The sequence below is a fragment of the Panthera pardus genome, unplaced genomic scaffold (genome assembly GCF_024362965.1).
Source record: "Panthera pardus isolate Hobbes unplaced genomic scaffold, ASM2436296v1 HiC_scaffold_7, whole genome shotgun sequence".
Lineage (NCBI taxonomy): Eukaryota > Metazoa > Chordata > Mammalia > Carnivora > Felidae > Panthera > Panthera pardus.
Genome location: NW_026527002.1, coordinates 62,000,641 through 62,026,159, shown reverse-complemented (window position 1 = coordinate 62,026,159; position 25,519 = coordinate 62,000,641). Strand labels below are relative to the sequence as shown.

General features: G+C 43.6%; 1 protein-coding gene and 1 long non-coding RNA gene across 10 annotated transcripts in view; one reads left to right on the top strand and one right to left on the bottom strand.

Annotated features, from left to right (window-relative positions):
- LOC109273229 (uncharacterized) overlaps positions 1 to 14,510 on the bottom strand; it is a 253,369-nt gene extending 238,859 nt beyond the window's left edge. For 7 of the 8 annotated variants that reach the window (XR_008419897.1, XR_008419894.1, XR_002082929.2 and 4 more), the window contains exons 1-2: positions 14,198 to 14,510; positions 811 to 913 (exon numbers count right to left, since the gene is read on the bottom strand). This is a non-coding gene — a long non-coding RNA (uncharacterized LOC109273229). Of the gene's footprint in view, positions 1 to 810; positions 914 to 3,385; positions 3,511 to 14,197 lie in introns of those variants that run through there. The other variant, XR_008419896.1, reaches the window with a different exon arrangement.
- A 12-nt stretch (positions 14,511 to 14,522) lies between these two features.
- The window catches only part of SAMD12 (sterile alpha motif domain containing 12), a 382,200-nt gene continuing 371,203 nt past the window's right edge, over positions 14,523 to 25,519 (top strand). Inside the window, exon 1 of one of the 2 annotated variants that reach the window (XM_019459978.2) lies at positions 14,523 to 14,650. In XM_019459978.2, coding sequence (XP_019315523.1) covers positions 14,638 to 14,650 — 13 coding nt within the window. In that variant the 5' untranslated portion in view covers positions 14,523 to 14,637. Of the gene's footprint in view, positions 14,651 to 15,466; positions 15,607 to 25,519 lie in introns of those variants that run through there. The other variant, XM_019459977.2, reaches the window with a different exon arrangement.

Sequence of the window (25,519 nt, the reverse complement as noted above, 5' to 3'; positions counted from 1 at the left end):
GCCTTCACATGCCCTGTCTCTTCATTGTGGTCACCTCCTCTGGGGATCCTTCTCAGGACGCCTAGGACTGGACTAGGTGCTCTTGCCCTGCATCTTCACAGCACTTACCACCTTTCTTACTTACTTATTTGCACTTTTACTTATCTGTTTGCTGCTAAGGCTCATCAACCAAACTATCAGCTCCCTGAGAGCATGAACAGATCTTTGTTCCTGGTATATCCCAGTATGTTGTATTCTTGCACAGATTTCTTCCCATCTCCTAGCTCCAGGGAATACTGATAACTGATGGCTCAAAGCCGAGTCCTTCGCTGGGCATTGCCCCAGGCTGCAAAAACCTGCCTTCCCTGCAGCCACAGCCCCCTCTCAGGGACACTGGGCTACCAATGACCGGGTGACATTGGCATACAAATGCCTGGCCTCCTTTCTACTTTGAGACAACTCTAAAGGGTTAGCGCCAACACTCCGGGTAAGACTGGGCTGGGCCTCAGCCGCAACCCCATGGAGCACCTGCTTTTCTCCTAGCCCCGTCCTGCTATCCTCACTTCCGGTCAGGTGTCTCTCCCCAAAATATTCCCCAGTAAACCATCTGCACAAAATTCACAATTCTCAGTCTATTGCCAGGGAACCCAGTCAAAAACAGTCCTCCTCCCCAAAACAGTTCCTGGCACATAGTAGGTGCCCAAAATGTATCTGACATATGAACAAGCAATGAACAAGGGCCTTTTTAAAGCCAACTCTCAGAGCAGAAAATTTATATCACTCATGTTTCCATTTCCAGGCCCAGCACAGGAGTGACTACTTAATTCTTACTTGCTTGAATGGTCCTTCCAATGTTCTCTCTTATGGCCAAGGGAGCAGTCTTCTGGAGGTATATGGCTCCTTTCTTTAGCCATCAGGTCCAAAGTGATAAAAGCTAGAAGCATCAAAGGAATGTAACATTACTCTGCATGATAATGAAATTTACTGCCTTCAAGGAAAAAAAAAATTATGTGGCAAATTACAAAGCAGTTAAAAACCACTGTTTTTCATTAGGGTTTAGAGGGACGGTGTTCTCCCTCAGAATTAAAATAACTTTATGGAGAGCTATGTGCTTTTCTAATAAATCTAAAGAATCTAATAAATCCCCTAACAGACCTGCTGTGGAGGATATATGCCCTGAATGATGCTGTGAGACTTGAAGCACCATGACCTCCTCCTCCTGAACCACTCTGCAGCTCTTTGGGTTATCAGAAGAAAACACTGCCTGTCCAAATAAAACCTCTAGGAATCTACACTGAACTCAATGGCTTGGACTTGGGGAGATGTCTTAGCGAGGAAAATCACAATGGGTCCTGGAAGGACCTAATGGGTAAAGGTTAGAGTTTTCCAGAACATGAATAGAGTTAGAATGGGGAAATCCAGAAGATAAGGCTCCCTAGGATATAAGGGCAAAGCTAGGGATAGGGAAGTTAGATTAGAAACTGTGGACGTATTTAAAGAGGACACATCTGAGAAAGGGTTGACTTCTCAGTCACCACACATACACATTTGGACCCTGGGGAAGTTATATTTAGTACTTGGCTCTAATTTTTTTTCTTTTTAAACAGACTATTTTTTTTTTTAGAGCAGTTTTAGGTTCACAGCAAAATTGGTCAGAGGGTACAGAGAATCCTCACATACACTCTGCCCCCACACATGCATAGCCTCCTCTATTACCAACATCCCCCACCAGAGTGTATATTTGTTATGACTGATTAACCTACCTTGATACATTCTCACCCAAACTCCATACTTTACATTCGGGTTTATTCTTGGTGTTTTATATTCTATGGGTTTGAACAAGTGTATAGTAACATTTACCTACTATTACAGTATCATGAAGAGTAGTTTCTATCCCCTAAAAACATCTGTGGGTCAGTTCCCTTTAAAATGGCCCAGTTCTGGGGCACCTGGGTGGCTTAGTTGGTTAAGCATGCATTCTTGATTTTGGCTCAGGTCATGATCTCACGGTTTGTGAGACTGAGCCCCGGGTAGGGCTCTACACTGAGTGAAGAACCTGCTTGGGATTCTCTCTCATTCTCTCTCTCTCTCTCTCTCTCTCTCTCAAAATAAATAAATAAACTTAAAAAATTACCTGGGCCTTCAGCAAAGAAAGTTATGTATATGTATACCTGTATCCACATAGCTTGACACTCTAAAAGTGGTGATTCTGGGGAGGCTGAGGGTTGAGATCTACAGCAACATTCTATTGAGGGATGGCCTTCAGAACTTCTATGTGGTCGGGTGCAGTATCATGAGTGGGGCTCATCACCAAACAGTAAGTGTCAGGGAAGAGGCCCAGTGGTAAGAAACAGCTATCAAATGGATAATTCAAGAAAGTTTCATGATGTGAAGGCTGTTTTTGTCCACCACAAACCCAAGACAGTAAACTTCTCGGGTTACATTCTCTCTCCCCCAGGGAGCTTCATACTGAACCTCAACGCATCAAAGTCTGCAGGAATTTCTATTAGTGAAGAAAACTGCTAACTTCTTTTAACACCACATTCTCCAAAAACTCTCTCTCAATATCTACTAGTATTCATGGTATCCCATGTGAGGACTGCTACACAGCCAACTGAAGAGGTTTATTTTTTTTTTAATTTTTTTAATGTTTATTGATTTGTGAGAGAGAGAGAGAGAGAGAGAGAGAGAGAGAGAGAGAGAGAGAGACCGAGCATGAACAGGGGAGGGGAAGAGAGAGAGGAAGACACAGATCCGAAGCAGGCTCCAGGCTCTGAGCTGTCAGCACAGAGACGGACGTGGGGCTTGAACTCACAAACCATGAGATCATGACCTGAGCCGAAGTCAGATACTCAACTGACTGAGCCAGCCAGGCGCCCCTGAAGGGCTTTATTTTAACAGTAGTGTGGTATAAGCAGAGAGGATATTCTTGGAGAATTATGTGATCATAAAAAAGCCTGGAGATGTTGGCCCTATAAAGACGGTGCTACAATGTTTCCATCTCAGTCTTACCAGGTGTAGAATGAGGACAGTGGCTAAGGGACAGAAAAAGGAGAGCCAACAGTGTCATTGTTGAGGACAAATTGAGGAGAAATGAGTCCTCTTCCCTGGTCACTCATTTCTATGAGGATGGGGATCCAAGAAGAAGGAGGAATCTTATAATCATAAAACTTTAGGACAGGAGGGGCGCCTGGGTGGCTCAGTCGATTGAATGTCTGACTTCGGCTCAGGTCATGATCTCACAGTTGGTGGGTTCAAACTCCATTGTCAGGCTCTGTGCTGACACCTCTGAGCCTGGAGCCTGCTTCAGATTCTATGTCTCCCTCTTTCTGCCCCTCCCCTGCTCATGCACTCTCTCTCTCTCAAAAATAAACATACAAATAAAAAAATTAAAAAAAAAAAAAACCTTTAGGGCAGGAAATGAGCTTTACGATCATCTACTTTGGTCTTCAAACTTGTATTCAGCCTTTGGACCTCCAAACAACCAAGTTTCCAGGGGAAACCTAAAATGCAGACCAGAAGAAAGCAGAGGTGTGGGCATGCTTTACCAAATAACAGAGAAAGGAAGAGTTTGGGGGAGGAATTCTGGTGCTTCCCGTTGTGAAATTTTGGCTGGGAATTTTTAGAACATTTTAGATCTGAGAGAAGTGCCTCAACATACAGACCTCACAATTCAAGTAGCATTTTCTCCCGCTCTCAAAATATTCCTGGATAACAAGTTTCAGAGGCAGGAATATTTCACACAAATAATTTTAGAGGCCTTGCTTTATGACAAGACCCATACTTTGGTAGTTAAAAGCTGCATCCTGGAGCTGACAGAGACTAGTTCTGGGCTCTATCACACTCCTCCATATGTTAACATCCAACAAATTGCTCAACTTGTCTGTGCACACTTAAGTTTTCCCACCAATAAAATTGAGATAATAATAGTGTCCATTTTCTAGGGATATTGTGAAAATGGAATGAACTTTTCCGACAGAAATGCTTAGCACAACACCAGACACAAAGCAAACAACAAATTTAGCTCGTTATTTAATTAACATTAGCTCCTTATTTAAGACGGCCGCTGCACACCAAGTACTATGCTAGGTACTAGAGAGATGGAGTGGAACCAGGTACTTTTAAAGCCTTCAAATACTAAGTGCGTTCATTTATCCAACACTTATTTTTTCCAAAAATTTTACTTATGTTATCTCTTGTGGTGATTTAAAATATGACCACAAATTCTTAGACACTCCCTTCAAAAAAATAGAGCCTGATTCTCCTCCCCTTGAGTGAAGGTTGGACCAAGTAGCTTGCTTCTAGCATGTAGAATAGGCAAGAGTGACGATTTGTGACTCCCAAGACAGGTCACAAAAGGCATGTGGCCTCTCCTGCCTTTCTTGGATAACTCTCTCTGTGGGGAAGCCAGTTGTCATTTTGTGAGGAAAAAGCCAGCAGTCTTGTGAAGATGTCTACGTTGCAGGCACTGAGGCCTCCTGCCAAGAGCCAGCACTAACTTGCCAATTGTGTGAGAGAGACACTATGGAAACCAGTCCTCTACCCCCAGTCAAGCCTTTGGAAGACGGCAGCCCTGGCCACCATCTTGACTGCAACCTCATGAGAGACACTGTGCTGGAAATCACCCAGAGAAGTTTCTCAGATTCCTGGAACCACAGAAATTCTGTGAGAGGAGAAATTATTTTAAGCAACTAAATTTCGGGGGTTAATTTGTTAGATAGATAGCTGATCCTCAAAAAGCCCCTGACACAGATAAATTGTGGTCCATTTTATAGATGAGCAAATCAAGGGCAGAGACGGGACTTTGTTTCAATTCACCCAGCTGGTATGTGGTGAGAGGCAGACTTCAAACTCACATCTATAGTTTCCAGGGTACTTCTACTCTATCGCTGTGCCTCCATGGGCAAAGTCAACAATACATACAGCACATATAAGGCAGCACCATAAGGAGCCGGGCCTCAGAGAAGCTTCGTGGTTGGGTTTGTTTTTTTCCTGAGACCAGCCCAGGGGATCGGAACGAAGGACCCACCCCCACCTCCCACGCACATCAATCCAAGAGTCCATACAACCCATGAAGAGTTGTATGAGGAAGGCAGAGATCACCTTAGCAAATATACACTGCATCAGTTAAGACACCTGACATATTACACCATTAACATTTAAAACCATGGGGAAAAAATTAGCTGATAATATCCCTTGCACTCATAACATTTACGTTTCCAGCTTTTAGTTTGCCTGAACAAAGTCAGACCTCACGGAGATAACTTTCACAAGCCACATATTTTCTCTAACAGTTACCACGGGCTGGAAAAAGCAAGGAGAAGGCAAATAATGGGGATGCTCTATGCTAATGCTCGCCTTATCTCACAAGGCACATCTTGGGTGCACTACATCCTTTCTCTCCCAGGTGCAATCTAAATCATCTCCCATGTCTCATTTTTCTTTAACTTCTCTGAGTTTGGCAGACATTAGGATTGAGCCCTAGATCATGCCTTCAGGTTTATGAGGACAGTAATCTGTCATCGGTAGCTGCAGTGCCTTTTATCGGGCCCTGGCTGCACAAATTCCCCTAACTCTGACTTTCTGACAACTGATGGACTTTTCTCATCTCTAACCACGAAGGCTCAACTTGATTCTTTTCTTTTGAGACAACACAATATGCTATTTTTTCTGCCCCTGGGAAAATAAGAAAGCATAGAGCTCGCTTCCTAAAAAGAAAAGGCCATAGAAGTTTTATCCATATTACTTGCTACCCTTCAAGGAAAGAGGCGTCAGGGTTGGGGTGGGGGCACTCCTTTGAGCCCACACCCGATATCAGTGTATCCAACTCCATGCTTTGACTTTTGAGGTCTGCCTCTCACCACATACCAGCTGGGTGAATTAAGCAAAGTCACGTCTCTGCCCTTGATTTGCTCATCTATAAAATGGAGAACAATTTATCTGTGTCAGGGGCTTTTTGAGGATCAGTTATCTATCTAACACATTAACCCCCCAAATTTAGCCACTCTCCAAAGCTGCATATAGAAGAGACACAACATGTGCAAAAACAGAAAGGCAACATAGTACGGTAGTCAAGCACATGGCCTCCAGAGCCAGAATGTCTGCATGTTTTTAAAGTACTTGGAATTTCTGGCAAATCGTAAGCACTCCATAATGTTTGATTCATGTAGGTAGGTTAAATTTATTGAACAAACTCCCATTTCTTTAGAGACCTACCTCTAAGATGGGAATTTTAATTTCCTCATTTAATCCTTGAAAAGCCAAGCAGCACATTGGAGTCCAAAAGAAAAAGTTTGGAACAGTCTATCCGCCCCCCACATTCAGAATGAGGACTTTATTTTAAAGGCAGGATGTTTTGAATATACAGACATCTGCATAAAGATTTTCCTTGTAGTCTTTTCTTTATGCTCTAAGTTTGGCGTGCTAGGGAATTACTCCATAGGACTGTATACATAAAATTCCATGCCTTGTGTTTCAAGGGACAACGTAAGGTATTTTCAAGCACAAAGTTGCCCATTCGTGATTTTTACTCTGTTTTTATTTGATAATCTAACCCCATCTCAGCGCTGACTCCCTTTGTTAAATTTAGTTGTGCATTAGATGGGACCTCACTGGTAAACTAACTTCCTATGTCTCATGCCTGAAATGCTGTACCGAACTGTGGCACGTTTTCCTTCTCAGCCCTGCACATACATTCTTCTCCAGAACTGGCTGAAGACAGAAGTGTGGAGTCAGCAGTTGGTCTTTGGTAATAATCATTTTCACAAGTGCACTGAACACTGTGCAGAACACCGTGGCTACGTTCTTTTCATGGATTCTCCCCAGCGTAGCTCACGCTGCAGACTCAGGAACCAGCTCTGATAACGCCTCCCAGCTTTCTCACACCCACAGGAAATGACAATTCAGTGATGACTTTTGCGTATAGGAACAGTGCTTTGTCAAAGCCACTGAACCATTAGGCAAGGGGGACCTGGAGTCCTTAGAATTATATTCTTATTACTCAAGTGATTAGTTAAACCCACTCTACTTCCAACATCTGCTTTCTTTTGTGTAATTACCTTCACCATCACTTATTCCAACAACACTACATATTCAGAACACACGGACGGGACACCCAACTGGGTTTGGGTCTTACCTCTCACTCCTGAACAATTATGGCCACATTTACCTTTTTGCAAAGCCTAGCTTCTACTCTCTTCTACGGTAGGTGGTTCTCCAACTCTAGCATGAATTAATGTCACCTGGAGAACTTGTAACATCACACATTGCTGGGTCCCACCCCACTAGTTTCTGATTCTGTAGGTCTGGGTTGGGGCCCAAGAATTTGAACTTTTAACCACCTCCCAGATGATGTTCATTGTGTGGATCCAGGACCCAGACTTTGAGAACAACTTCTCTAGTTTATAAAAGACGGTACAGGATTCTGGTCTGTTCGTTGTGGGTTGAGTTGAATTGTATCCCCAAAATAAATGTGTAGAATTCCTAACCCCACATATTTGTGAATGTGACCTTATCTGGGAATAATGTCTTTCCAAAGACAATCGATTAAGAAGAGGTAATACAGGGTTAGGGTCGGCCCTGAATCTAATGAGTGGTGCTCTTATAAGGAAGAGCGACCTAAAAAGTCAGAGACATACTCATGAGGAACAAGACCGTGTGATGACAAAGGCAAAGATACGAGTGATGTAGCAACACACATGGAACCTAAAGACTGCCAGCAACCACTAGAAACTAGGAAGAAGACAGGACTCTCCCGTAGAGACTTCGGAGGAAGTATGGCTCTGCCAATACTCTGATTTCAGACTTCTAGTCTCCCGGATGTAAAGGGATACGTTTCTGTTGTCTTAAGCCACCCAGCTGGGTCACTTTGTTATGGCAACAACAGAAGACTCATACACAGCCACTGTGGAGATTGAGTAATTAACCCAACGAACGTTTCATCCTTCCCCACATTCACATCCCTGCCACGGCTTCCTCATGGGCATAGTATATTTCCTCATGCCTTAATGATGAGATTGGTCATGTGACTTACATTGACAAATGACAAAAGGAAACAACTGAACATGCCCCAGCTCTGAGCCAGGACTTAAAAGTCTTGATGCTTCCTTTGCCCTCTTGTTCCTCTGCCGTTACTATGAGAATAACGGTCCCTCCAGTAGCCACTGCCCCTCCAGCCTGAGGTAGAGCTACCCCAACCTGTCCTCAAAACTGCAGCGAGAAGTACAGCTACCCCAGCCTCCTCACTTGGCAACCAAGCCAAGCCTAAAGCAACAGAAATCTTCCCATCCTGCACCCCCAACCCCCTAAAAAAAACCCTTGCCTGGATCTGGGTTCTAGACATTGTTCTACCATGGTGCAACCTGGGCATGCTCTTTCTCTGCCCTGACTCTGAAATGAGAAGGCTCAGATTAACTTGCCTCTAAGTCAGTTTTGAATTGATCCCAGGTGTAGAAATGCCTACTTCTTCCAGCGTGGACCATCACAACAAACAAAAATAAAACATTAACTTGAAGTTTCATTGGGGAGAATGCAGACCTAATCGTGACCAGGTAGTTTATTCATGTAAGCAAACCAGAGTCCATCCCTGTCCTCCTGGAGCCAGGGGAAGCGCTTATGTTATTTAAACGAAACCCATGTCTGACTCCTCCAGCAGGGTAGCAGAGGGAACGGAGAGGAAGCCCACATTCAAAAGGCATGTTGCAAGACTCTATGACAAGACTCGGTGTCAGGTTAACAGAACATGTGACAGAGGGGAATGCCAAATATCTCTTCTTCCCCAGGCGGTTTTGTCTCTGTCCCTTTAACAAGAGTGCTCAATAGAAGCTTCCAATTAGAATCTCCTGAAATACTTAAAAAACTTGAAAAAAGAAAAAAAAATGCTGGTGGTGAGAGTCCTACCTCCAGAGATTCTGATTTCCTTTATCAGCATTAAAATCATTTTTTTAAACTGTCCCCGCCAACAAAACAGGTCCCATATAACTCTCTGCTGTGTACAGGATGCATCCTATATTAGCTTCTATTGCTGCATAACAAACTAACAGATTAACAGACAGAAAATAAGCATATTTAGGGGCACCTGCGTGGTTCAGTTGGTTAAGTGTCCGACTCTTGGTTTTGGCTCAGGTCATGATTTCATGGGTTTGTGGGTTCAAGCCCCACATTGGGCTCCATGCTGATAGTGTGGAGCCTGCTTGGGATTCTCATGCTCCCTCTCTCTCTGCCCCTCCCCTGATCACTCTCTCTTTTTCTCAAAAACAAAAACAACAACAAAAAAAAGGAAGTACATTTAGCAGCTTAAAACAATATTGATTTACTAGCTCACAGTTCTGTAGCTAAGAGGGATGTGTGGGCTCACTTGTGTTCTATGTTCGGGTTTTACAAGACCTGAGTCAAAGTGTCAGGTGGGTTGAATGCTTATCTGAAGTCTCTGGGGAAGAATCCATTTCCAGGCTCATTCAAGTTGTTAGCAGAATCCAGCTCCTTATACCTTTAGGACTGAGGCCCTTTTTTCCTTGCCTCTGTCTGCCAGGAACCACTTATATCCCTACTCACACGCCTCTCTCTTCAAAGGAGTAACCTATGTGTTGAGTCTTCTTCATGCCTAGAATCTCTTTGAGTTCCTCTTCTGCCCTCCTCTTTTGCTACCAGTTAGAGAAAATGCTTTCTTTTTCTTTTTCTTTTTTAACATTTATTTATTTTTGAGACAGAGAGAGACAGAGAGAGACAGCATGAACAGGGGAGGGTCAGAGAGAGGGAGACACAGAATCTGAACAGGATCCAGGCTCTGAGCTGTCAGCACAGACCCCGACACGGGGCTCAAACTCACGGACCCCGAAATCATGACCTGAGCCGAAGTCGGCCGCTTAACCGACGGAACCACCCAGGCGCCCCGAGAAAATGCTTTCTTGATTGACTATATTAGGCCCACCTGGATAGTCTTCTACTTTTAAAGTCAACTGTGTCTTTTAACATAACACAATCACAGGAGGAATGACTCGTCACATACACAAGTTCAGGGGATAATGGTATGGAATCTTAAGGGCCATTTCTAGAAATTCAGCCTGCCATATATTACAAACATCTAGACAAGGACCTAGTACTTAGTAGGTCCTCAAAACATAACTTATTAAATGGAATGGAACCAACCCCCACTTTACTGTGGCAAAGAAAGAGAAAGCATGGATAATCAGAGTGGCTGATGAATGGGTCATTTATCATGTTTAACTGAATCTAAGCATACATTACTTCTTATCAATTTTCACTGGAGTATCTCTCACACACATACACACTTCACAAATCAGATACATATGGCTTAATACCTTTCACAAACATTATACACATGTCTAAACAGCGGACAGCTGAAGAATCACAATACCCCAGCATTCCAGATGCCCTCATGGGCCTTCCTTCCAGTTACTAACCATTCCCTGCTCTTATACTCCCCCCCTCACACACTTAGGGAACCCCTACCCTGACTTCCAATGCCATAGATTTTGTCCAGTTTTTGAATTTTACATAAAATGGAATCACACAAATGTACTTCTTTTCGTCTGGCTTTTTTAGTTCAGCATCTTACCTGTGTGTTGTGGTAGGAAGGCTCTAAGATGACTCCCAATGATCCAATCTCCTGATATTTATAGCTTCCCCTTGAGTAACTTACATCTAACCAATAGATGACAACATGGCAACATTAAGGGGATGGCAACATTAAGATAACATTAATCTTGTTAGCAAACTCTATTTTCCTTTCTTAGCTTGTGTGTTTCGATGAAGCAGCCTGCCATGTTGGAAAGGCTCTTGTGGCAAAGTACTAAGGGCAGCCTCTGGCCAACAGCCGGCAAAGAACTGAAGCCTTCCATCCAACAGCCTGTGAGGAAGTGAGTTCCACCAACGACCATGTGAACTTGGAAGCTTAAGCTTCCCAAGTTGAGCCTTCAGATGACTTTGGCCCAGGCAACACCTTGATTGCAACCTGTAAAAGACCATGAAATGGGACACCTCGGTGGCTCATTTGGTTAAGTATCCGACTCTTGGTTTTGGCTAGGTTATGATCTCACAGTTCGTGGGTTCAAGCCCTGCATCGGGCTCTGTGCTGATAGTGCGGAGATTGCTTGGGATTTCTCTCTCCCTCTCTCTGTGCTCCTCCCTGGCTTGCATGGGTGCGCTCTTTCTCTCTCCCTCTCTCTCAAAAAATTAAAACAAAACAAAACAAAAAACCATGAAGCAGAAATTCCAGCTTAGCTATGCCCAAATCTCTTTCCCACAGAAACTGAGGTAATAAAAGGGTGTTATTATAAGCCACTCAATTTTGCGGTGATTTGTCACCAGCAATAGACACCTAATGCATGTGGTTTATCTTTGTTGTTGTATGCAGTTGTAATTCATTCATTTCCATTACTTTATTGTAGAATTTGCTAAAACTTTTTTCTGTAAGGGATAGGAAATATTTTAAGTTTAACAGGCCAAAAAGCAAAACTGAAGCTATTATGTAGGTACTTCTATATAATTTTCACAAGTGACAAGATATTCTTCTTTTTCCCCCAACCATTTAAACATGTAAAATCCAAACTTAGCTCATGAACAAGACAGAGATAGGCAGCAGGCCATATTTGGTCCATGGGGCATAGTCTGCTCACCTGCAGGACAGGTTGGTTTGTTTATACCACAGCTCATTTATCTAGTGTTGATTAACATCTGGGCTGTTTCCAGTTTGTAGCTATTACAAATAATACACCATGAACATTCCTGTATATGTCTTTTGGAGATGTGTATGCATATCTGTCTGCTATACACCTATAAGAGGAACTACTGGGTCACAGGATAAGCGTATATTTGACTTAATATGCCAAATGGTTTTCCAAAGTGGTTGCATCAATTCGCACAACAACAGCAGTATTTATGAGTTCTTACTGCCTCACAGTCTTGCCAAGAGTTGGTATTTTCTGTCTTTTCCTTTTGGCCATTCTAGTGGGAATTGTTTCCCCCTACCCCCCCAGATGATCAACCAGAATTGAAAACCCCAGGTTAACTTCTGCTTATCCTTCATTAGGTTGAACAATATGATACTGCTCTATTTCTAGGTTAAAAAAAAAAAAAAAAAGAATTCAGTATTGGCTATTTCTTATTGGTTAAATTAATACTTCCTTCACATCTTAGATTTATACTAAAAGTGAAACTTAAACAAGAATGCACATCAATTGAGAAAGGTCTTAAATATTTGAGTTGAAATAAAGTTTTTAAATTAAAAATGGATTTCAGTGACTCTTATTTATTTTTTAATGCTTATTTATTTTTGAGAGAGAAAGAGAGACAGGGTGCAAGTGAGGGAAGGGCAGAGAGGGAGGGAGACATGGAATCTGAAGCAGGCTCCAGGCTCTGTCAGCATAGAGCCCGATGGGGGGGGGCTTGAACTCACAAACCTTGAGATCACGGCCTGAGCCGAAGTCGGAAGCTCAACCGACTGAGCCACCCAGGTGCTCCCAGGGACTTTTACATTTTAGTATCACCCAGATCCTTAAAAGCTTAAAAACAGACCAATGATTTTCACCTTCACTGCACATAGAATCACCTGTGGGTTTTTAAAACTTAATTGTCCCTATCCAAACACTCAGAAATCCAGATTCTGTGAGATCAACTTGAAGCTTTAAAACGTGTGCTTGGAAAAGACTGGTGCACAGACAAGGTCAAGAACCACTGATATTGCCTGTCCATTGGTTTTTTTTCCCCAAACATTCTAAGGAAAAACTTAATGCTTTGGTGATGTTACATACATGAGAGGGGAGAGAAACACCCAGATTTCACTTCCGTCCATATATTTTTTTAAGTAATCTCTACACCCAATATGGAGTTCAAACTTACAACCCTGAGATCAAGGGTTGTGTGCTCCACCAACTGACCCATCCAGGTGCCCCTTGTTCCTCCCAGATTTTAAAATGCTTTGTTGCATATTAAGTTGGAAAAATGATTTTACCAATGGCAAATACCCGCTGTGTCTCACTGAAAAGGTCTCTGGCTACTGCACCAAAGATGGAAATCTTGGGTTTGATTTGCACACAGCTCTACGGACTCACAGTTAAAGTATCACCAACGGCATTTAATGTTTACACACAGGTATTCTAAAAGTACCCAGACACAGGGGGAGGGGAAAATAAAAGGAAAAAAAAAAAAAGGACCCAGACACAGTCATATTACCAGATAGCAGGACTAGGCACATACTCCATGACCAGAAAAGCAGGTGTGCATGTACACCCTCAGAAAGAAAATTATTTAAAAAAAATTTATGACCAAGACAAAATCTAACTAGTCATCTTTTGGGAAGAATCAAATCTTTATACTTCCTTAGAGTTATTTTCCAGAGTAGTTTTTAGATAGATAGGGATAGTGATATATCTAACGATATAGAACCATTGCAACTTTCAAGCTCAAGACCTTTAAAAGTCTTACTGCAGTCCTGAATCAGATTTTTTCCGCAAGACCCTTCCCTTATCTCTACCAGCCATAACTGCATCTACATTTCTACATGTGAAAAGAAAAGAAAAGAAAAGAAAAGAAAAGAAAAGAAAAGAAAAGAAAAGAAAAGAAAAAAGAAAAGGAAAGAAAAGAAAAAGGCCTGGGAACGTCATTTTTATCAGTATTTACCAGCTCTGGAATTCTATTGCCCTCCACGTGATTCTTTCCCCTGTCTGCTTATAGAGCAACCCAACACCTGCAGTTAGGACACAGGGTCAGAAGTTGAAAGGACACTAATTCTTAGGCGCTGTTAATTATTAGGCCCTACCACAGACCGTCAACTGGCTTCCAGGCCAAACAAGCTAAAAGCCTCCTAGTTGGGAAGCAAGACAGCCTTCCATCATCTGACATCCTCAGGTGGGATTTGGTTCTCAATAACCCCTGGAGGCTGATGCCTGTTCAGCGTTTTCAAGCCATCCCCCACTCCGTTTTAAGTGTTTATACACCTGTACAACTTGGAGGATTAGACGAAGGCTACGTCACCTGGCGGTTTTCTCCAGAACCCCGCGTATTCCAGGGCGCAGAGGAACAAGTTTGAGCCGCACCCGGGCAGCGGCTCTCTGGCCCAGGCGGGAACCACTGCCAGCCGGAGCTCTGCTCCCCTTACTAAATGACGGGCCAAGCACGCCGGCGAACAGGCCCAGAAGATTCCACCACAGACCCAGCTACCCCCTGCCCCCCGCACGACCCCTGCCTGCCAGGTGCTTACCCACTTCCAATTGTCCGCGAAGAGCTCAATTTCGGGTCTCTATTCAGCGCCGAACGAAACCCAGCGCACGGCATCCTGGGAAATGTAGTCCTCGCCACGTCCGGGGGTCGCTGGCTCTGCCCGCGAGACGCCCCCCAGGAGGGATTATTCTGCCTAGGCGGGCTGAGGCCGGAGCTGCCGTCTGAGCGTGGAGATGGAGCAGTTCCCCGCGGAGGATTCGGGGTGCTCTCCCGGGTCGGAGGGAAGTGAGAGAACTACACTTCCCGGGCCGCCCTGCGCCGAGCCGAGCCGGCAGCCTCGCTTTGCGTGACCGCGGCAGGTTGGTCCTGGAGCAGATGAGCGCAGAATATTTAGGCGAAAGCGCGAGGAGGGGGGAGCGCGGGGCAGGAGGAGTACCTCGGCCGAGAAAATTATGCATGCGTTAGGGAAGCTCTAGGAGAATGGCTGTGGAAGGTAAGGGACGCTTGGGCATTTTAAGCTCCCTCTTAACCCGCGCACCCCACTACACACATCCCTGATGAATCCTGGGGAACGTGGGGAGGAGAGGAAAGAGGGTGGTGGCGAGCGGGCCCTTTCCTCCTACACCTCTTGGCACTCACCTGAGTCCCGGAAGGCGAATAGGCGCTTTCTTCAGTTGCTTTAGAAAGACATGTAGGTGCGCAGGACTTTGGGGTTGGAGGCAAACAGTACCCCTGATGCGAAACGATGTGCTGGAAGTGGGAAAATCGGAGAGACGGGCATGAGGTCTCAGCTCCGAGGTGTCCCTTTCGCTGTCCCCTCTAACCGGGGCGGGCTGGGTGGCCGCAGGACTGGGAATGCCCATTTTGTAACACCCCCTCCCCCCACGTGGGAGAGGACCCCCGGCCGGGTGCGTCATCGGGAAGCCTGGACTTCGATTGGGTCCAGGGCCCCTATCATGCGCACCCGACAGCGGTAGCAGCGGATGTACTCAGAGGGTGGAGGTGCCCCTACACCTGTCTCTGTTTATACCACCATCCCCGGGGTTAGCAAAGTTTACAAAAAAGAAATGGAATCAGCCAGGAATAAAAAAGAATAGCCAGCCTCTTCCGTTGGGGTGAATCCTTTCCTTTGAAGATACCTTCCTCTTTTTCTAGTGTGATTTTGGCCTTTTGGCTTTGCGGTTGGAGCTCTACGATACTGCCTCTCCTGAACCTCCTGGTTGAAAGCAGAGACAGGAGGTTTGTGAGGGATCCCGAAGTTTTACTTCAGAATATCTTACCTTGGAACACAAGACTTTTTTGTGTGCAGGGTAATTTATGGGGAAATATGCGTGGACCAGATGTGTTTGTGATGTCAAATTTGAGGTCAAAGTGTGCCTGAATGATAAAAATGCAATAATTATGGGACCGAAGTTACCTGCAGAGTTATGGTTCCTGAATGTGCCTCAGGTAAGAGGGGAACTGGGGCAGGAAAATGAGGGCATGCCTGCCTACCGCATCTGGCTCCTTGCCAAGGGGAAATGAGCCCGTTCCTTGTAGGCTAGAGGCAAGAGGGAGCCACAAGGGCTTGCTTCCCTCACCCCTTCCTGCCCCAGGAGAGAACAATTGAACTACTCTGACTCCTGCTCTCATAATTATTTAACCACCTGAAGTGGCAACAACCCAGTTTCTGTGCTCAGTACCTTAACTCAAAAAACTATTGCCTTTGGGCTGAGTTTCCCAGTTGGCTACTTTTAGTTACCTATTTATTAATATACTCACATAATAGTTTCTATATTACATATATAGCATACATGGTTTTGAAAAAATAGCCAAAATAAGCTTCCTGTGCAAATAGAATAATGTGAGAATCAGGCTTCGTGCATTGGTACAGTTGATGGTAAGTGAAACAAGGCTTCATAGGAGTGAAAAAAGCTAACAGAGGATAAGGATCATCTTGAGCTTCAGGTCAAGGGTAAGTTGACCTGCTGGCACCCCTTCTGCCTCACCCTTCAGCTGACCTTGATTATCCTCTTTTTCTCTTCACTCTTCTGTGTTCCCAAGTGAGGGACACTCCCATGGTTGCCAGTCCACAGTGCATTTGAAAAGAATGTCCTGCTTGCTGTAAGAAGTATAAAATTAGTCATATTTCTTGTCTGATGGGTTATTATACCAGCAAAGGCAGACCTTGCAAAAACAAGGGCTTTGGAATGAAGTACACGTGGACTGCAGAGATTTATTGGTTCAAGTGCTTGTCTAGTAAACAGGAGATCCTGAGTTTGAATCACAATGAGGTCTCCACTTGAGGAATGAAGGAAGTAGTTTAAAGTTTGGCTGCAAATAGGATTCCTAGCTCAGTTTTTGCAAAGTCTGTTTGCTCAGCCTAGACTGGGCTCTTCCTGGCTGCTCTCACCTGATCTTTAAAGGCTCAGGGAAAACTTCACTTCCTCTGCGAACCTGACTCAGCCCTGCCTTCCAGCTCTCTGCCCTAGTCTATGGGAGGGGCTTCTGCACTGAGCTTCCCTCGTACCTGTGGTTACACCTATTTTAACATCTCCAAACTTAATCTCTCACTGGAGTATAAGACTAACCCCTTGGGGCTTGGGACCTTATATTCCCAGCCAGTAGCACAGTACCAGACCCATAGTAGGTACTCAATAAATGCTTATGGAATGTATGGGAAATAAACTCATGGCCACTTTTGTAACTGACTCCATAAGTGTGCATGGGGCTTTCTTAGCCCAAGTGCCATAAAATCAAGGACTTTCTGAGAGATTTGAAGGTAGGAGAGACTCTTAAAGGAAGTTCCCCTCTCCTCAGTTTTTAGTCTTGATACTCACAATCTGATAGAGCAGTACTCATCCAGGGAGTCTTGAACTTCCTAGCTCATGGCTGGGATATATTGGGGCTGTTGTTCCTATTTTTTGTCCATAGGCCAGGGATGCTGTATGTCCCTCAGTGCATGGCCATCCCATGCAAAGTTCACAACCCCAAACTAGGTAACAACCCATGTCCCTAAGTTCATTGAGAAACATTGATTGGGGGAAGGAATTTTGCCAGAGGAACTGGAATAGGAAATAACAATATGTGTTACTTAACATCTGAACTTTAGTTTCTGAATCTGGGAAAAAGGACACACTACTGTTTACTTCCTAGGAAAGTTGAGAGGATTTAATAAAGGAGAGGCCTTATAGGAGGGTACTTAGAACATAGATCCTTAGTAAATGTTTTTGTATTCCCATCCTTAAAAAAAAAAAAAAAAAAAAAAATTACTATTTGGCATGTTTTGTGTTCTGAATTTTCACTTATTCACACAAGTCTAATTAGCAAATTAGAAGGTGTTTTATCATGTGTAATCTGTTTGGTTAAGTAAGCTTGACCATGTGTTAAATATAAAGTGTTAGAAGTATTAAAAGTGTTAAGAACAAATAGGGAGCTGATTCATTTTGTTGAACCTGTAGCCTTGAGTTTAAGATGATAAAGAGGTGCCCTATGTTTTATGGCCACCCTGGGTTGTGTTTTCTTCTCTGAATTTCATTACGACATCCTGTTTCTATTCCCTAGCCTGGTTGCGACCCATGCCTTGCATTTATGGGCAGCTGGGCAGCTTAGAGTTGTACCTTCCAGCCATAGAATGCATGGTCTGCTTTCAGGTGGGGATTATATTTACATCCATTGTCTTTTTTGAAAAAAAAAAAAATTGTAGTAAATTACCCCAAATAGCTGGAAAAACTAGGGCCACCAGGGAGGAGGTAGCACGCAGAAACCACAAAGTAATCCATTCTCCATGGACAGACTGTATAGATGATTGTGTCCGTGAGGTGATGTTTTTAACAGAAATAGATTGCGTTATTATACAGGGAACAGAAAAAGTGGACTCATCAGGGACAGTGTTTTATTCATCTCTGTAGTCCAAGGTTGGTGCCTGGCACTCGGAGGACTGCAGGAATTGTTCATGAATGGAGTAGAAATGCCCCGAAGCAAGCAAAGGGTATTCCTACTCTTTGTTCTCATTTCCTTTCCTGCTTGCTTCATCCTTAGAGCTGCATTTAAAAAAGGGAGTAGATAAACATTGTAGTGTTTCTATTCCAGATGTAATAGACTTGTCCCTCTTATGTGGCAGAAAAATGACTTCCAATATTCAGCACTTCACCTCCCTAAAGATTTCAAATGGAAAGTTATATGCTCTAAATGACATCTGTTAAGGAATCTGAATTTCCCATCCTAAATGAACAAACTGGCTATCAAATGGCCTCTAAGTCATTCAAGGTTCAGGTTCTGTAGTTTCTCTCCTGCAAAAGAGTAAAAACAAAAAACAAAACAAAACAAAAAAAAAAAACACCTGCCCATGACCAAGGTATTGTAAGGATACATGACAGCAGCTGGAGGAGAGGGCAAAGGAGATAGTCAAACACTCCTAGCAAAGAGAAGCTGTTGTAAGTGATGGCTCTCTACCCTGCTATCCTGTTTGAATTCAGAACCAGGTCACAGACTCCCGACGGGAGATAAAAATGTCTTTATTACAGGACTCCTCGGGCTGGTTTGTTTGGCTTTGGGTTGGATGATAAAGCAGACTTGCTGATCTTGCATCCAAGCAGGGAACTTGCCCCTCATGGACGTACCTGCCCCTGTAACAGCCTGAAGAGCCAGGAGAACGTGGGCTCCTGCAGCAGGCAGGTGGGACTCAAAGGGAAGGAGAGAGACCAGAGCCACATATGCTTTGTTCCCTTTCATAGACGTGAGTCTATAGTTGTCTCCTTTCTGAAAAGAACCTGTGAGAGTGGAGAGAGACCAGAAGTGTCCACGTGGATTTCCCCTCTTATGAAACCTGGAACAAGGAGGAAGATGGCCCTCCATTCTAACCCCCCTGACATTTTTCTAAGTGCATTTTCTTCTTGAGAACATTGTAATCACCTCTTGTACTTGGTGGTGCTCGTGCTGTCTGCAGGTGGGCCTGTCTTCAGCCTGGGCCATGGTAGACCCTTGGTGAATTTTGTTGAATGAGGGAAGACAACAAATTAGTGGGTAGGGTTATGGATGCTTCTGATTGCCCCAGTAGCTCCTTAGATCACAGAGAACTCCCCTCTGTGTTCACCTACAGAGTAGGGCTGTAGAAGCGGTAGGAGCGTGTAGACCGGTTTCCATAAGCAGCTCTTCCCTGTGCATGGTGATGTTATTAGTTCAACTAACTGCCTGATTCGCTTCCATTTCACTTATCCCCAAGGGTTTTTTTTCCCCCTTTTCCTGTTTTTTTTTTTTTTTCTTCTAAATTTATTTTGTTCTCTGGCCCAGAAGATTGGACTTTACTGTACCAGCAGCTTGTATTAATCACTTTTTTTTTTTTTTTTTTTTTTTTTTAAGACCTGGGAGTGGTGAATCGAAGCTCGTCCTCAAAAATTCTTGTCTAGAGTGTGAGAAGCGGGGCCTCAAACCCTGCCACTGTGCTTGCCGAGGCTGGTTCCTGCCACTCCTGTCACTTCTTTGGGACCTCTCAGCCAGTTCAGACAGGGTGTCAGTTTAATCCTATTCTTGCCTGGCCTGGCCCGGCCCTTTCCTTCTCCTGTCTTGCTGTACTCCGGAGCCAGAGGAAACGAGGGCTGGTGTTCATAGGGGGAGATCGTGTAGAACGTTGTTGCCGTGTTCTGCTACGCTGAGTCACGGTAGATGCTGTGGTGACCTACTGGAGGGGCAGCCCGGGGTCTGAAGCTGGTGCTTGAACTCTAGGGAGTGTCACGTGTTGTGCCTTTAACTAGGAGAAAGGTAGGGAATTGCAAACTCCTTGGCATTGTATAGGTTTTGCATTTTCTGTGTGCAGGGAACTTGACTAAATGTGGGGGGAGGAGTCAATAAAGAAGGGAGCTTAGCCTGTTCTGTACCCGCCCCCATCATCCCTTTGCTGAAGGGAGACAAGAAGCAGATGAGGTGGAATGATACAAGTGCTAATAAGTAAAAGCACAAACAACGTGATGTGGGAGGTCTGAGAACAAATGGAGCATCTAGTTCTGAACTGGATGGGATAGCCTTGCCAGAGGAGTAGCATCAAGCGAGCTTTGGACCAGGATATTGATGGCTGGGGAATGGGGGGAAAGGCATAAAACAGGGTGTATGTAGAGTATGTTCCACCTAATGGATCCCCCCCACCCCCCACGGTCCTGGTGTTGTGGTTGTTTAGCCCTTTATGGACAGGAAAGTGAATGAGGATGCTCCTGAGTCCTATCTGGTTATTACTTTTCCTGTGGGCTCTATTAGCTGCTTGGCCAAACCTTCAGCACTCCCCACAGCCCAGTTGGATCTTGGGTATGGTCCTTTTGAAACCACAGGAGCAAGCGGGGAAAGCTGCTCTCTTGTAAATCGAGCTGATTTCTCCCCAATTTGCTGAAGTGGAATGTAGCCGTGCTCCCAGCTCTGAGCTGGCTCATGAGAGCAGCATTGGCTATATTTAGTCTGGTTTGTCTAAAGTGTGGGTGCAAGAAGCTGCTTGCACAGCTTGCCTCCCCGAGTGAAGAGCATGAAGGGGTGGCAGCTGTTGGGTGCCAGGGGCAGCTGCCTCATTGCCTTCAGATTTTTTCCAAGGGCACTGAGGCTGGGAGGAGCCAGCTGCCAAGTTCAGTTCCTTTGCTCCTTGGCTGCCCTTGTTGCTATGCTTATATGGTATTCTGTCCAGGAAATCCCAAGTCTTCAGTGATTTGACAGATGTGTATAGACTAATCATGGGGTGTGAAATCTCAGATCCAGCTAACCTGGAGAGCTGGGGGCAGAATGGCCCCAGACTGTGAGGGCTGTTGCTGTCTTTAAACGTACAAACTCCGCAGCTTTAGACGGGATGTGAACCCCAACTCTGCTGAAGACTTGCTGTGTGCACCTGGGCAATTTACTGAATAGTTCTGAGACTCCTTGTTTAGCAAATGAGAGTATTAATAGTAATGACCTCATAGGTATGTTGAGAAACTTAAGTTAGTATCAGTAAAGCTCTTAGGACCCATTCTGGTCATTGCTCAATAAACAGTAAATGTTAGACAACATGATGGCAATGATGTCTCCTTCCTGCCACACTTAAGAAAGCATCTAACCCATCTTTATGGCCTTGTAATATACTGTCATATATAATAGGTGCTCAGTGAAGGAATGTAGGTTCTCAGAGTTGGGATAAAACCAACCAAATGTGATGGTAAAATATGAGTCATCTTTACTTTTAAATGTATTATTTGATTATCTGATTCCCTGCAGTTATGAGGCAACAGAGGGAGGTAAAAGTTTTCATAACAGGTGTATATTCACTTAAGTCTCATCACTTAATGATATTTCCCCACCCAAAATTTACTTGTCACTTAATACACACTGTTTCATTGGCTGGGCTCTCTAATGGTCTGATAATAACTCAGCCATACAATAAATAAATTGATTGCAAAGACAAATTTCAGATCTTGCAAAAGAAAAAAAATTTCAAGCACTCTATGAAATTGACATTGGACAACGGATGTTATACGGCTGTGACCCAGAGAAGATCTGGCTAAGTTAGGCCAGATAACTATTAAAGAGGACAATAATCAACCTAAGATGGTGATTTGATAGTCACCAAAGGAACATGTTAGGATCATCTAAGGATTATAAAGTCTTTGTCAAAAATTGTTGCCCTAATATATTTTGGGGGAGAAAGATCTATGTAAATAGACTGTTTAAGAGTCAAATGTGAAATGAGCAAGGTTTTGTCCTGCTGATCTAAATCTTACAGAAGTTACTTAACAAAAAATGGATTATTTTGGTCTAAGAATTAACACATATTTACAATTATCTAAATTTGGTTAAATACAAGTTCTTAGTTTCTCCATCTCAGATAAAGTATCATTTAAACTGTTTCAGTGTTTTCTTTGTGTTAGTATGCTAAATTTAAAATTTAGGTATCCTTTATATATCATAAAATGTATCTTTTGTGCCTCTTAGAGTTTTGACAAATATATTCAGTCTCACCACCACCGCCATCAAGTTCAGTTCCTACACCCCAAAAAGTTTCCTTTTGCCTCTTTGTAGTTACCTTTCACCCATAGCCCCTGACAACCACTGCTCTGAATTCTGCTCTCACACTCTGGTCTTTTTCAGAATGTCCTGTAAATGACACATTCTGTTGCCATTTGAGTCTGGCTTCTTTCATTTAGTGTAATGCACTTGAGATTCACCCATGTTGTTACATGTATCCATTCAGTCCTTTTTATTGCTGAGTAGTAGTCCACCGAGTGGACATACCACTATTTATCCATTCACCAATTGAAGTACATTGGGTTGTTTTCAGTTTTTGGTAGATGTGAATAACCACTATAAATAGTTGCCTATAAGTTTTTTGTGTGAACAGAAGTTTCTCTTGTATAAATAAGTAGGAGTGAGGTTTTTGAGTCCTATAGTAAATGTGTTTTAATTTTATAAGAAACTGTCAAACCGTTCTTTAGAGTTACTATGCCCCACACATAGTACTGTGCCAAATTTTCCTCAATTTGGATTTTCTTTTAAGTTTTGAGTTTTGTTTTGAGAGAGCGAGAGGCAGAGCACATGAGTGAGAAAGAGCACGAGAGAGCGCCCCAGGCAGGCTCCACTCTGCCAGTGCACAGCCTGATGTGGGGCTCAATCCCAGGAACCTGGAGATAGGGATCTGAGCAGAAACTAAGAGTTTCAGAAGCTCTATCAACTGAGCCACCCTGGCACCCCTGGATTTTCTCTATTAACAAATCTTCTGATAATGAGGGTCTCACAGAAATAAGATAATTATTTTAATGGGTAGAATGTAGGCATTTGGATGGTATTAGGAGGAAGTAACTTTCCAGAGGTGGGCTCTTGGGGCCGCATTATACAAGAGTGTGCCATATGGCTATGGCAAATATACACCCTTGGTTTCCAGGTTAGTCCAGATCCCGAGGATGAAGATAGCCTAAAAATGCCACTGGTTTTGCATCCAAAAGAAAGCTGTTAACAAATTCTTGTGTTACTTTCTATAAAGGGACTTGTATCAAGCTCTGGATACTGAGTCATTGTTGTCAAATAAGGAAAGCGGCCCAGATTAGGAAAGGCTTACCTTGGAGAAAGATAGGCAAGAGCCTGTGGACAGCAAAGGGAAGACCATGTGGGAGGCCACAGAAGAGCTTAACTGGAGTGGGGAACAAACTTCCTTGTCCTTGAAAGGAGTTGGCCTTATTTGCCAAGGGGAGTCCTGACCTGTTTTGTGAAGCCTAAGAAAAAGTTAGCCGTTTCTAGTGTGACTTAAATTATGAGGATGCCTGGGCCAGGGGCTTGTTCTGTGGCTTTGGGCCATTCCGATTCCGAATTGGCTCTTCAGTGAGCTGTTCGTTTATATAGTGGGAGCAGTGCTTTCCCTTGCTAGGAGCACATTTTATTCAGCTGCAGTCTGGATATAGGACCCAAGGGCAGAGTTGTTTCCAAGTGCAAACAATCGTCTTGGAGGTATCATTTGGACAGTAACACACTAGGGCTTCCAGGATTTTCCACTGTCTGTGTGACTGTGGCATAGAATACTTGAATCTGGGATTGCTACAGAATTCCTAGATGCATGATTGCCTTAACTATTGTGTGAGGTTGTAAAATGTTTTCTCAGGGTTTCTTTTTAAAAAAAATTTAAGAATGTACCTGTGCATTACATGGAGGTGAGTATGTTAACCAGACTTCGGTAGATGTACTTTGCACTTTTGTCTCGAGGTTGTGATTACCCCCTTGATGACCAGTGATGTGTATTCAGGTATAGGAGAGTTCAACCAGTCACCAAGAAGTGGAGCTGGGGCGTGCCAGCTCCTGGCCTTGGCTCAATCAGTAGATGTGTATCAGGGCCTTGTGATGCCCGAGCTCTTGCTTTCTCTTTCTGCTTTCTGATTTTTTCTGTTAAAAAAAAAAAAAAAACAAAAAAAAAAACCCCACTTTTTTTACATGGTGGTCCTTTAATAAATCTGCGTGGATAAACTGGGATTGATATTTTGTATTGGAGTCATCTAGGAAGTTTGTAGGGGTACGGCATTTACCTCTGTAGCCTAGAATTGGAATATTTTTCATTTTATACTCACAAATCTTAAGCACTTGCTAATAGGAAGTAATAGGTTCCTAATAGGTTGGGTAAGTCTAGGAAAAGCAGGTGTGCTGGAGACTGAACTCTAAGTCTTTCCTTGATGATGAGATTCTCCTGGGACACCTAATGACACCCACATTCCTAATCCCCTCCTTTGGGTGTATTGTTGTTTTGGTAAATCAGAAGTGGGGCCCTGACTATAACATGTTCCCTGAGTCATTAATAAGCAAATTCGGGAGACACTGATATAGGGGCAGGATTCTTAATCTCACGTCCTGAGAGGAGATCCTTAACCCCTTTAAAACTGTATGCACAATTTGTAGATGGACATAATGTTTTTTTTTTGTTTGTTTTGTTTTTTTTACTGGGAGAAAAAAAAACTGGGGTTTACATTCTGTTCTTAAAGAGGCTAGGGATGAGTAATAAGAGCCTTATGAGAACATGCATTTGACTTTTTCTTCTGATACGTCTCCATTGCCTACAACTGTGTCTGACCCAATGAAGGCATACAATTATTTATTGAGAAAACAAGAGAACTAATGTTATTTTGTGCCTACTCTCAGCCAGGTTCTTGGTGTCCGTTCTAAACATTAGTTTTCATAATGCAGTGGGATACGTGGTTTCCCCTTCCAATAGTTGAGGGAATTTAGGTCCAGAGAAGATGTGTGATCTCCCCAAGGCCACACAGCTCATTTGTGGTGGAACCAGGCTTTGTTGCCAAATTTGCCATATTCCAGAGTCCTTACTGTACTATGTTCCTTTTCTGGTTTTGTACCAGTTCAGGAGGTGGGTTCTAGTTTACTAGCTCTCTCATGGAAATGTTGGTAATTTAAGAAAAAAAAAAAATTACATTAAAATACAACATTGCTTATTTGGGCTCTACAATAGAAAAAAACTCTTTAAGGTTTTTGGATCAGATCTGTAATAAGGTGTTTGTCTCGATTTTGCTTTGTAGAGTATTGCTTCTTTCCTTTTAGGGAGCCCCAGGTCTTCAGGCATTTGTTGCTGCTGTTGCTGTTTTCCCATGCTGCCTTGCAAGTTCACTTGCATGCCCAGCACAAATTAGTGTAAATCTGTATATCTGTGATAGGCTCAGCACTGTGAATGGCACTGGGCAATATACCAGAATCTAAGGCTGTGGACCTTCCCATCACGGGGTTTATTGTCAGGTCAGAGGTTCAAGAATTGTGTTGTAAATGTATCCCAGTTTAAAAAAAAAAAAAGTTCAGACATGGGCAGGACATGTAGGCAGGGTAGTCTGTGTGGGGGCTCTGCTCTCTCAATCAGGAGCTACCCTGCCCACGGCAATGACCCACCCATTGC